General features: G+C 41.8%; 1 protein-coding gene and 1 pseudogene across 3 annotated transcripts in view; both read right to left on the minus strand.

Annotated features, from left to right (window-relative positions):
• Positions 1-14067, minus strand: part of unc5db (unc-5 netrin receptor Db) — a 216976-nt gene that overhangs the window by 9734 nt on the left and 193175 nt on the right. For all 3 annotated transcript variants that reach the window (XM_035786081.2, XM_035786080.2, XM_035786082.2), the window contains 3 exons: positions 9457-9541; positions 5435-5606; positions 1992-2219 (listed from right to left, as the gene is read on the minus strand). In XM_035786081.2, the coding sequence (XP_035641974.2) occupies positions 1992-2219; positions 5435-5606; positions 9457-9541 (485 nt within the window). The remainder of the gene's footprint in view (positions 1-1991; positions 2220-5434; positions 5607-9456; positions 9542-14067) is intronic.
• Positions 4999-5051, minus strand: LOC118394339 (uncharacterized; annotated as a pseudogene).

Raw genomic sequence — 14067 nt, forward strand, 5'->3', positions numbered from 1 at the left:
AAGAGGCGAAACGAGACGTTTTACTCCGTTCAAAATCTGTCCACGAAAATAAGTAAGTATTATTTTTTGTGTTGAGGCCAATGAGTGTCGAATTTGGTCAACAGAAAAATTATTATTTGCTACGTGAGGCTTATTTGATCGAATAGAATTTAGGTTGTTGCGAATGCACTGATATACATGGCATATCGGCAACTTACCCAAAAACAACTTTATATCGGAGTTGGGCCTGCTGTCATTACATAGATAGAGGACTCATCATGGATATAACTCATTTTAGCATGGATATTACAATTGAGGGCTTCCACAATTTTAAAGAGTTGGGACTTGTGAGCTAACAGCCAATGAGCTGGGAGAAAACAGCCAATGAAGAACAAGAAAATTGACTCATTTAAAATGGAGATAGCCTCAATGGTGCTGTCCATACTGTCACAGACACTATAATGGCACAGGCAAGCATTTTGCTACACTCACAATAACATCTGCCAACCATGTGTATGTGACCAATATAATTTGATTTGATTTGATACAAAGATTAGTCCTCTATTTATCTTGGCCTGTTCTTCATACTCTTATCTGTGCTCTCATTTGCTAGAATGGTCCTACCTGATCTCACCTCCTCCCGCCTCCCGTCTTTGAGGACATGCATTCCCATTGTTAGAGCGTTTACTTGACTATCTTGTCAATCTAATAGAACATCTTTGACCCATAGGAGAAAAGCAGGAAGCACAAGCAGGAAGTAAAAGCAGGAAGTGTACCCATCAATATGTGCTGTGATTTGTTGATTCAACTCAACTGACATTACAAAAAAATACATTCCATTACATGAGCCACATCAGTTATCATTTGAATTAACATTTAATCCTATCCGATCAGATAACCTGATCTGCAGGCTGAAAGTTTTCTATTAAAATCAAATTTAAAATCCATAAAATAATTTTTAGGATACATCATGGCCATTTTCTTTGACCTTTTGAGAAATGACACCCTTCCAATGCTACATTTCCTCTTCCCCTGCATTAATATCAGCATTGCTTGAGCAAATGGTATTCCTCTGTAATTCTGTAATCTGTATTCCCTATGCAGACTAGGTTGTGTGCTAGCCCCATCCTCATATTTTATGGCAACTGAAGCCAGAGTAAGAGCTACATTTGGGTACATTTTGCACTGAAATGACATCCTTAATATTATTATCAGGAGCATCCTGTTGATCGAAATGTAGGATATGACCGGTGATTGACTCTGTCCGTCTATAGCCAGAACTTGAACAACATGAAGCAGAGTGAGTGTGATTGTAGCCGACAGAGACCCAGAGGACAGAGGGGGCTGGCATCTGCTCGGCAGGCTGCGCTGGGGACGGATTCATAAACCAAATCCAAAAAGCATTTTAAACCCAGCTGTCAGTGACTTCTGGTAAATCACAGGAACACAAGCAGGGGCTGAGTCACTCTTGAGGCCTATTCTGTTCTGATCACTTCTGTTCTGCTTTATGTTTCTTGGGTGAACTGAGGCAGTTGATTTCCCTGATGCTAGATGATGAGATATCAATACAGACATTCACATGCTTTATTGAATTATATGACCGAATGATTGGAAGGCTAACCCGTAAATATCCATGTTTGTGAGGGACTTGATTCTCTTCTATCATCTGCCGCCTAAGCACTGCCATCAATACTGCGATTCAGATGATTGCCCAAGAGCAAACTGCAATCAATGAAAACAATGAACCAAGCAAAGGAAAACAACGTGTGCGTATGCATTATGCAACCACCAGCAAATACACCTACTATTCAACAGTATTTCTTGTATTCCACTGCTGACAAACAGGCATTGCGTGACAAAAATGGATGATAATGACCTAATCTCAAATTGACCCCTAATAGCTCTACCTTGGAAGATCCCCATATTGCTTATACCAATCAAATCCTCTCAGATCTCCACAAATGCATAGGGCACATTGGTCGATTTATGGTGCAGAGCCCCTTCCTGTTTACCTGAAAAGCGTATGGCGTGTCGTCCACACAGTACACTCGGAGGCTGTAGTGCATGGGTGTGGCCCCCATGCTGCCAAACACTGCTAGCTTCAGCCTCTTCACGGCTGCCTGAGTGAGTGGTTCACCAACCAGGGCATAGGAGCCAGGCTGGTCCAGCAGCAGGTGGCAGCTACTGGAGTCCATCAGGCAGTAACAGAATGTTGACTCATCCTCTACTGACATCACTTCCTGTGACAGGGAACACAGAACACAGGCCGGTTGGCAACAGAGGATGATAAGACAATTGCATGAAGCATCATTAGATTTCATTACATTGAGAAGAAATACTATAATTATGCAATTGTGCTATGTGTGGATGCGTATTTGTTCAGCATCTTTTATAGTGTTGTGTCATCATGGGAGCATTTAAATGTTTGGTTCAATGAATATAATTGAAGTGCTTTTTTAAAACGGGTTTCCGAGGTAGATGAGATGGTAACATCTCAGAACACAGATCAGTCATCATGAACAACAGCAGTAGTTGGGAAATCCCTTTTATTATTTTAAACTACAATAATGGAATCAGTCGTTTTTATCATCCCAGCCAGCTACCATAATTATATCCCACATTATCTCCCTCTAAAACAGCTGTGTTCACTTCAAATAAAATAAAAAAACAGCGAGAAAATTGGAGACATACAAAGCTATATCATTTACACAAATGAGAAGTAATGAAGGGCCAAGGAAGGCGTGATGGTTAGTAGCTACCAATTTCGCTGTCTCTTGTTATTGCGTGTTGAACCTTTGGTCGCAGAGTCGGTTAATAAGATGCAAGGCTTAGCTACAGTATGTCAATTACACACCTGTACCATCCTCAGCTAGAATGACCTCCAGGGAGTCTGCAGGGTATGAAATCTGCAGCGGTGCATGTTGTATATCCAAGAGAGATTATAGACTTGGTCCCAAATGGCACCATAGGGATCTGGTCAAAAGTAGTGCACTATATGTGAATAGCTATTTGGGATATACCCATAGAAAAGGGCAAGAGACAAAAATGGTGTATATGAATGGTGGGGTCAGGAGGCAGCCTGTAATTGAGACAAAGATCCCTGCCACCCATTCCCATTGTTTCCTTGCCTGGGGTAAGCAAGCCAGTGATACATGCAAGGACTGCTACAACCTCTTGTATAGTTAATTGCCTTACATAGGGCACACAGCCCACTTCCATTGGTTGTAACAGCATTATATAGGACAGAGTGGGTGCAGGAGCAAATCCAGAGGCTGCTAATATTCTAAATAACAACCCTGTTTTAATCACCGACACCACATAGCATAACAGCCTGGGGCAGAACTACAATATTCATTATTCTGACCCCCTGTTCAGTCTGCCAAAACGTGGTCAGATGTACAATTATATTACTTCCTGCCTGGAAATGCTCTTAATTATTTGATTTTACACTTGTTCTGTTCAAAAACACATTTTCATGAACAAATAATTCTAAGTGAGGGAGGGCATTGCCTACAGAGCCTCTGGGTTGTGTATTAACCTCTTGGGAATGTACAATAAGTTATATATTGTAGAAAGCTCTTTTTTAGACAACAAAATAATATTAGACATTCCTAAGGCGAACAGTACACACGGGGAAAAAAAACCAAGAATGCTGAAATATCTCAACTAAGCCTACTACTAGCAACTTTGCATGAGACGAAACAAACACTATGGCTTTGGGGTGTAGGCCATAGTATCTTAACTACGGTGTTGAGAAATACAAAAGGTAACAAACCAACGTCTAACAATTACTGAAAAAGCCGGTGAATGGCAGGTAGGCTGATTCACGTGTCTGTTTAGTGAACATGTCCTGAGAAGTGGGAGGTGTTTAGAAAGCAGGGCAGGCAGAGGCATCACAAATGGCACCCTATTCCCTATATAGTGCACTACTTTTGACCAGGGCCCATAGTTAAAAATAGGGCACTACATAGGGAAAAGGGTGCCATTTGGGACACATTCGGCAAGTCCAGGTCAGATGGGAGGCCATTTCCATGACTCTTCCCCTGATTGCCTCACGTCCACACCCATTTCAGTGTGTCCATCCAGAATCCACCAATCAATACTTCCGATGTCTAACGGGCCCTTTTGCCCTGTCGTTACCCCGTCTGACTGACACAAGCAATGTGTTTTCTCTGCTATTACATGCTGTAATTGTTTTGTTTTTTTCTCCAGCGCTCTCAACGTTATTCCCCTCAGGCAGGCTGTTGTTCCCCTCAAGCAGGCTGTTGGATCCACAGTGACCGTAAGCCTTTGTGTGAGTCACAAATGGCACCCGATTCCCTATTAAAGTGCAGTACTTTTGACCAGATCCCTATGGGTCCTGGTCAAAAGTAGTGCACTACGTAGGAATTGAGTGCAGTTTGGGACGCATCCTTTAGCAATGCCCTGCTCCACACCCTATGCTCTCAAGAGCCTTTTCACACTTTAGACACACACATCACAAAAAGGCTCGCTGGAACATTGTCCCTCCCAAAAGAGAGATACAGAGGTCAGGAAATTAAAAGAGCTGATGGAACAAACTGTGTTGAGGTGTCAAGGGAAAATACAACCTCTATCTGGGAATATCTTTGACCAGTTAAAAACACACTGCCCCCAGGGTTATAGAATAAAAAATAAACAATAACATAGGGCCTGCCCACATGAAAAGAATACTACAATGTATACTATGGTAGGAATACTATGGTATTCACTGTAGTGTTTTTTCAGACTTTACTGTAGTATTCACTGTTGTGTCTGAAGTGTGAAAAGGCTATTGAGGGCAAAGGGTGCGGAGCAGGGCATTGCTCAAGGATCCATCCCAAATGGCACTCAATTCATACATATGGGCCCTGGTCAAAAGTAGTGCACTTTTTAGGGAATAGTATACTATCGTATTTACTGTACAGTATACTACAGTCTGCAAAAACACTAGTGTTTTTGGGGACATTACTGTAGTATTTCCCAAACAGTTTTTGTTTTATTATCTTTGACTTAAAACTGAGGGGCTTTCTCCTAGAGGAAACCTACTGGAGAAATACTAAAAGAGCACATTTTCAGGTAGTTCAGTTTCTGCTCTTTCTATAACCTGTAAGAAACACAATATATGGTCTATACTTGGCATGTGGGTTTCTCATTTAAAGATGGCACAAATTGCAGTATGGGGGAGGGGGATGGGCAGGGTATATGCAAATGAAATACAGAAGTATTTACTATAGTAAAAAAAAAATGTGCATACATTTCTGTATTATTTAATGGTGTTTTTTGTCGATAATACTAGTATTTACTATAGTATTCTACAGTATACCACACAAGTATATACTAAGTACTACACATGATCGAGGTAGTATTCTATAGTAAACTGTAGTATTTTCTTATGTGGGTGAGTAACTGGCCCAGAGAGCACAGAGTTCTTTATGGTTAAAGGGGCTTCTCTTACCTCCCAACTGTTGTCCTGTGTTTTCCTCTTCAGTTGGATGTTCCAGTTCTCAGTGTCAACCTCTGCACAGTGAGCTATCGTCATAGCAACAGGACTGGAGAGGTCTAGGCCTAGAGGACCATAGGTGACCTCTGGTCCTAGTAGGATCTCACAGCCTTCCTCCGTCTGGAAACTGAAAAACACTAATTGTCGTTGTTTGATTCTGAAAAGACGCTATTCAACTAACTGTAGCTACAGGTATAATGTTTTTGATAAAATGTGGTCAAATATTTAATGGAGGGGGGCCTTCTATGTCTAAGGCACTGGGTTCGAGCTCAGGCTCTGCCGCGACCGGGAGGCTCATGGGGCGACGCACAATTGGCCCAGCGTCGTCTGGGTTAGGGAGGGTTTGGCCGGCAGGGATGTCCTTGTCTCATGTGTATGGTGTTTCATCCAACACATAGGTGCGGCTGGCTTCCGGGTTGGATGTGCGTTGTGTCAAGAAGCAGTGTGGCTTGGTTGGGTTGTGTTTCGGAGGACGCATGACTCTCGAACTTCGCCCCAAGTCCGTATGGGAATTGACGCGACGAGACAAGACAGTAACTACTACCAATTGGAAACCATAAATTGGGGAGAAAAAGGGGTAAAATAATACAAATGTAAAAATAAAATAAATATATAAAAAATTAATATATATATATATTTAATGGATTTGCAAATTTAAGGTACTACTAAACAAACATTGTTTAGTAGTACATCGTTATAAGACTAAAAACAACTGAAATGCTAACTCTACATAATCGACTTAAGACATGAATCTATTCCCCATGCAAAACAGGGACATATTTTAGATCATGTATGTTAAGGGCTTGAGTGTGGACCAATAATAGTCTTATAAAGGGATCTGTGTGCCGGTCGGTCGCTGATGAATTTGCATATTCATCAGCCTTGTGTTTATCATCTTGGAGTCATTATCTTTCCATCGCTCCTTGTGGTGGTGCTGCATGAAATCAAAGCAATTAATGAAGGAGGTGGACAGTCATGCAAATTCACAAACAGCATAAAGACACAGAGAGCAGCCTGCAGGTGTTTGGTTCCCAGATTCTCTGCTAGAGACAGAGTCATAAAGTCAGAATATGATTTACCTTAAAAATGGATGGCGTATTCATTAAAAAAGGGCTGACAATAAATAGCATCTTCAGGTTGTGTTGCCAGGGGGGGTAGGAAGGGTAGGCGGTGGTTTGAAAAGGCCAAGGAAGATCAAGGCAGTGCAGCGAAACGCCTTCGCAAAGCTCTCTAAGCTCATATCAGTCATCAAAGATCTGAGAACTGTGAATTGTCAAGATTTCCTCCACTGAATAAAAACTGATTTAGGCTATATCCAGATCTTTGAGTGATTGAGCGAGTGAGTGAGGTGGAAAGTTCACCGCGTCAAGATGCAGTGTGACTTTAAACAAATAACCCAAGGCATAAACAATGACAGAAATAATATTGTGGCAGATAAAAACTTCATTATTTCAGTAAGATTGCCACATACAGTACCAGTCAAACGTTTGGACACACCTACTCATTCAAGGGTTTTTCTTTATTTGTACTATTTTCTACATTGTAGAATAATAGCAAAGACATCAAAACTATGAAATAACACATATGGAATCATGTAGTAACCAAAAAAATGAAAAGTGATTTAACAAATCAAAATATATTTGATATTTTTCAAAGTAGCCACCTATTACAGTACCTTGATGTCAGCTTTGGAGGTGTTTCCAAAGCTGTCCTTGATGACACAGTAGGTGTCCAAACTTTTGACTGGTAATGTGCTCTAGTGTGGATTGCCCAACAATGGTTAATATCTTTCATGATTCACTTCTCACAGTCAATGTATACTGTACAATACAGACACCTTTCAGACGTCCCAAACATTTTCAACATCTGAACCAGTCAGTAGATCTATTGATAAAACATAATATATATGTTTCATTTCATTGACTTGCAGTTACATGATTGTGAATACGCTAGTAAAATACACTAATAAATAGCAATAAAATATGTGATTGCATATTCAGTGCTGATGATGACTATTTCTATTCATATAACCTTCACCTCACACAGTTAACCTGTACCTGTTTTATACAGATGAGAGCTCACTGCTCACGTCAATCACCGTGCTGTTTTAATAGTAGCCCTGGCTGGTTTTTGAATGGTCCAGCGAGAGTTCTGACGATCCTTTAGTCAACAACGAAGAGCCTGATCACACATTCAACGGCAAGAGTAGCTAAGCAAGGAACAGATTAGCTGGACTTTAAGTAGCTGCCTACCACTTATGACTGAGAGGAGTCTAGAAGCAGCAGCACCTAAAATAAGAAGTGCCTCTGGCTCTTATCCTGGCTCTTATCCTGAGTCCGAAATGGTACCCTCTTCTGTTTATAGTGCACTACTTTTGACCAGGGCCCATAAGGCTCTGGTCAAAAGTCGTTTGCTATATAGGGAATGGGGTGCCATTTGGGACGGACTCCTCTCTTTTTCAATTCCACTTGTCATCATCATGAAGGGTCCTGTACCAACGCACGGCTCGGCTTCCTCCCTGGCCCTAGATGAGGTGCATTACTCAAAGTGACTGATGACTCACTCTTCAGGGACTGGGGAGCCATGCAAAGTGGCCTATTGGGCCACGACGCCACAGAGAGAGCGGAGGCAGCGTGGGGCTTAATAAATGCACACATTAACATGCTCCATTAGCTTCACCTTTATTTGCTTGTACTCTCCTACCTGCCTGTCCAACTGGGTTTTTGTCAATTTTTTAAGGCGACGCATAGGCACATGTTATGGGCAGAGAATGGGGACATTCATCACATTGGTACCGAAGAGTGAAAGCTGTACGTTATGGACTACAATTGGCTGCACATACCAAGCCATGATTTAATGTTTCATCTATCCCTTTTAGCCTCTCTCTTTCTCGAATAAAGAAATGTATACAGTTAAATTAAACAAACATTTACATGACTAAATGACATCTTTGAAGTACTTGTTTTACTCATGAGCTCAAGAGAATGAGGGATACTAAGATATAAACTGGACAACCATATTCTCTCCCTGTGGCATTCAAAAGGAATGCTATGTTGAAACCATTACAATAGTCCCTGCCAGAGACAGTCAGGGACATCCCACCTGCAGATTGAATGGACAAATGACCCGAGGGGGCTTAGGAGAGCTCACAAATCTTTCCAAAATGGCACTCTATTCGCTATATACAGTAGTGAGACTACTTTTGTCCAGAGTTTTATGGGTCTTGGTCAAAAGTAGTCTCCCTATAACGGGAAAGGGAACACAGCCACAGTCTGTCCCTGTTGGGTGTTATTGAAGCTAACGAGAAGGTACAGTGGCCGGGCAGGGGAGCCATGTCATCCTCAAGTGGGTGAGATGTATTGCACAGCCCGGCCATGACCGCATTCCCACACCATCTTGGCAGAGCCAAGGAGAAAACACCTGGCATCCAGAACTTCAGCAAAGAACATTTCGAATGTAGGTCTTTAAATTCACAAGTTGTTGTAGGAATGTGGGTGTACAAAACAGGTGGCTCTAGCTTTGAAATACAAACAGATCTTTTTTTTGTTTGTTAGACTAACACCAACTCAAACTCCACACATCAACACTTTACCTATTTGAAGTAAGCTAGACTAAATGAATCAAGACTACATTGGGAATAAATTCACATTGCTCCACATGAGCTGCACTTTCTTTGTTGCACATGAGAGATCAAAGCTGGAATATCACCCGCGAGGTCACAGTGGAAATGATCAGCCTGATCTTGCCACCTAAATGATTCGTGTGGAGAGTGCTAGATAATCTGTGGTGGTCGCTGGGTCCATCTGCCAGAGACCTCCGTATTTATAACGTTTTTAACTCATGAGGCTAAAACAGGTGAGGAAGGGTGAACAAGTAGCATTGTTCAGCTGATAAAGAATGGTAAGGCTTGATGATGAAAGATGAGGAAGTAGAGAGCGACTGACATACAGATAGATGGTCACGAGATCTGCTCTCACCTGGACTCTGCCTGATTTATCACCATGTACATCTCCCAGGAAGTGTCCTCAGTGATCGCACCATGGGGAACCAGCAGGCTGACTCCTGCAAGACACAACAACAGAGTCAACAACGATAACAACAAAACACTAAATATATCTTTGAGATGCCTGTGTATTCTATACTGAACAAAAATATAAACGGAACATGCAACAATTACAAAATGCTATTAAGTTACAGTTCATATAAGGAAATCATTAAATTGAAAGAAGGAAATGAGGCCCTAATCTATGGATTTCACATGACTGGGTAGGAGTGCAGCCATGGATGGGCCTGGGAGGGCATAGGGCCACCCACTTGAGAGAAAGGACCAGCCACTGGGGAGCCAGGCCCTGCCAATCAGAATTAGTTTCCCCCCCACAAAAGGGCTTTATTACAGACAGAAATACTCTTCAGTTTCATCAGCTATACAGGTGGCTGGTCTCAGACGATCCCGCAGATGAAGAAGCCGGATGTGGAAGTCCTGGACTGCCATGGTTACACATTGTATGCGGTTATGAGGCCGGTTGATTGCCAAATTCTCTAAAACAATGTTGGAGGTGGCTTATGGTAGAGAAATTAATATTCAATTCTCTGGCAACAGCTCTGGTGGAAATTCCTGCAGTCAGCATGCCAATTACACACTCCCTCAAAACTTGAGACATCTGTGGGATTGTGTTGTATGACAAAACAGCACATTTTAGAGTGGCCTTTTATTGTCCACAGCACAAGGTGCACTTGTGTAATGATCATGCTGTTTAATCAGCTTCTTGATATGGCACACTTGTCAGGTGGATTGATTATCTTTATATGGCTGCAGGGGCAGTATTGAGTAGCTTGGATGAAAAGGTGCCCATTGTAAACGGCCAGCTCCTCAGTCTCACTTGCTAATATATGCATATTATTATTTGTATTGAATAGAAAACACTCTAAACTTTCCAAAACTGTTATAAAAATTGTCTGTGAGTATAACAGAACTGATATTGCAGGTGAAACCCTGAGGAAAATCAAAACAGGAAGTGGCTTCTATTTTGAAAACTCCATGTTCCATAGCCTCCCTTTGCTGGATTTAAAGGGATATGAACCAGATTCCTTTTCCTATCGCTTCCTCAAGGTGTCAGTCTTCAGCATAGTTTCAGGCTTTTATTTTGAAAAATGAGCCAGAACGATAACATCGCGTCAAGTGGTCACATGAGTTTTGCTCGCGCAACAGTGTTTGGGCAGCCATTGCTTTTCCCTCTACTACTGTGAAAGACATTTGCGATTGATATATTATCGATTATATATTTTAAAAACAACCTGAGGATTGATTATAAAACATGTTTCTGTGGACATTATGGAAACTATTTGGAATTTTCGTCTGCGTTGTTGTGACCTCTCTTTCCTGTGGATTTCGGAACATAACGCGACAAACAAACGTAGGGATTTTGGATATAAATATAATCTTTATGGAACAAAAGGAACATTTGTTGTGTAACTGGGAGTCTCGTGAGTGAAAACATCCGAAGATCATCAAAGGTAAACGATTAATTTGATTGCTTTTCTGATTTTCGTGACCAAGCTTCCTGATGCTAAGTGTACTTAATGTGTTGTTGTGCGATCAAAAAATTTACACAAACGCTTGGATTACTTTCGCTGTAAAGCATCATTTTAAAATCTGACACGACAGGTGGATTAACAAAAGGCTAAACTGTGTTTTCCTATATTGCACTTGTGATTTCATGAATATAAATATTCGTAGTAATATTTATTGAATGTAGCGCTATGCTATTCAGCGGTTGTTGATGACACTTATCCCGATAGGGAGATTGCAGCCATAACAGGGGTATAAGCAAATTTGAGAAAAATAAGCTTTTGTGCTTATGGAGAATTTCTGGGCTCTTTTATTTCAGCTCATGAAACACAGGAACAACACTTTACATGTGCCTCGCTAAACTATTCTGACCCCTTGGAGTTCTTCAGATTTTATTGTGTTACAAAGTGGGATTAAAATGGATTTAATGGTCATGTTTTGTCAAGAATATGAGAATATGAACATCCTTATTAACTAAAATATACTAAAATATACTGTAGTTGTCGCATAAGTATTCACCCCCTTTATTAAGGCAAGCCTAATTCGTTTAGAAGTAAACGTTAGCTAAGCAAATCACATAAATCACATGGGGTTGACATGATTTTCGAATGAACACTTCCTCTGTCTCCATACACAATACATCTTTAAGGTCCCTCAGTCAAGTATTGAATTTTAAGCACAGATTCAACTACAAAGACCAGGGAGTTTTTAGAATGCCTCAAAGAAGGGCAGTGATGGGTAGATGTGGGTAGATGTGTAACAATAACAAATCAGGCATTAAATATCTCTTTAAGCATGGTCAAGTAAATAATTTTGCTGCAGTGCTTGAGGCGTCCCTACAGATCCGGGTTTGATCCCAGGCTGTGTCACTACCATCTGTGACCCGGGAGTCCCATATGGCGGCGCACAATTTGCCCACCGTCGTCCAGTTTAGGGGAGGGTTTGGCTGCGGGGGACTTTAGTTGGCTCATCGCGCTCTAGCGACTCCTTTGTGGCGGGTCGGGCACCTGCAGGCTGCTTCGGTCGTCAGTTGAAGGGTGTCCTCCGACACAACAGTGCGGCTGGCTTCCGGGTTAAGCGGGCGGGTGTTAAGAAGTGCGGTTTGGCGGGTCATGTTTCAGAGGATTGAATGACTCGACCTTCGCCTCTCCCGAGCCCGCCGGGAAGTTGCAGCGATGAGACAAGATCGTAATTGGATCGCAATTGAATTTCACAAAATACATCCCAGACACATCAAAGACACAGTCATCCTTCTGAACTGAGCGGTAAGGACAGGAATGAAACTGCTCAGGGACGTTACCTCGAGGCCATTGGTGATTTTAAAGGGTTCAATGGCTGTGAAAACTGAGGATGGATCAAAATGATTGTAGTGACTCACAATAATGACCTAAATGACAGAGTGAAAAGAAGAATATAAATAAATATACAGAATAAAAATATTCCAAAACATGCATCTTGTATGAAAAAGGCACTAAAGGAATACTGAAAAAAGAAGAACACAGCAAATGAATACACTTTTTGCATGTTTAGGGCAAATCCCAAACAACACATCACCGAGTAACTGCCTCTTTATTTTCAAGCATGGTGGTGGCTGCATCATGGTATGGGTATGCTTGACATCAGCAAATACTTTTTTTTTTTTTTTTTTTTTTCCAGGATAAAAAGAAACGGGATGGAGCTAAGCACAGGCAAAATAAGAGGAAAACCTGCTTCAGTCTGCTTTACACCAGAGACTGGGACAGGAATTCACCTTTCATCAGGACAACAACCTAAGGCCATATCTACAGTGCCTTCTGAAATGATTCAGACCCCTTGACTTTTTCCACATTTTTCATACGTTACAGCCTTATTCTAAAATGGGTTATATGGCACCCAATAATGACAAAGCGAAAACAGGTTTTTAGAAATGTTTGCAAATGTCTTAAAAATAATATCAGAAATATCTTATTTACATAAGTATTCAGACCCTTTGCTATGAGACTCAAAATTGAACTCTGGTGCTTCCTGTTGCCATTGATCATCAATGAGATGTTTCTACAACTTGATTGGAGTCCACCTGTGGTAAATTCAATTGATTGGACATGATTTGGAAAGGCACACATCTGTCTATATAATGTCCCACAGTTGGCACTACATGTCAGAAAAAAAACAAGCCATGAGGTTGAAGGAATTGTCCGTAGTGCTCCGAGATAGGATTGTGTCGAGGCACATATCTGGAGCATTGAAGATCCCCAAGAACACAGTGGCCTCAATCATTATTAAATGGACGAAGTTTGGAACCACCAAGAGTAATCAGGGGAGAAGGGCCTTGGTCAGGGAGGTGATGGTCACTCTGAATCCGATGGTCACAGAGTTCTAATTCCCCTGTGGAGATGGGAGAACCTTCCAGAAGGACAACCATCTCTGCAGAACTCCACCAATCAGGTCTTTATGGTAGAGTGGCCAGACGGAAGCCACTCCTCAGTAAAAGGCACATGACAGTCCACTTGGAGTTTGCCAAAAGTCACCTAAAGACTCTCAGACCATGAGAAACAAGATTATCTGGTCTGATGAAACCAAGATTGAACTCTTTGCCTGATTGCCAAGCGTCACATCTGGAGGAAACCTGGCCCCATCCCTATGGTGAAGCGTGGTGGTGGCACCATCATGCTGGGTAATGTTTTTCAGCAGCAGGGACTGGGAGACTAGTCAGGATCGAGGCAAAGATGAACGGAGAAAAGTACAGAGACATCATTGATGAAAACCCACTCCGGAGCACTCAGAACCTCAGACTGAGGCAAAGGTTCACCTTCCAACAGGACAACGACCCTAAGAACACAGCCAAGACAACTCTGAATGTCCTTGAGTGGCCCAGCTAGTGCCCGGACTCAAACCCGATCGAACATCTCTGGAGAGACCTGAAAATAGCTGAGCAGCAACACTCCCCATCCAACCTGGCAGACCTTGAGAGGATCTGCAGAGAAAAATGGGAGAAACTCCCCAAATGCAGGTGTGTCAAGCTTGTAACATCATACCATAG

Source organism: Oncorhynchus keta, chromosome 14 (assembly GCF_023373465.1).
Source record: "Oncorhynchus keta strain PuntledgeMale-10-30-2019 chromosome 14, Oket_V2, whole genome shotgun sequence".
In the NCBI taxonomy this organism is placed as follows: Eukaryota; Metazoa; Chordata; class Actinopteri; order Salmoniformes; family Salmonidae; genus Oncorhynchus; species Oncorhynchus keta.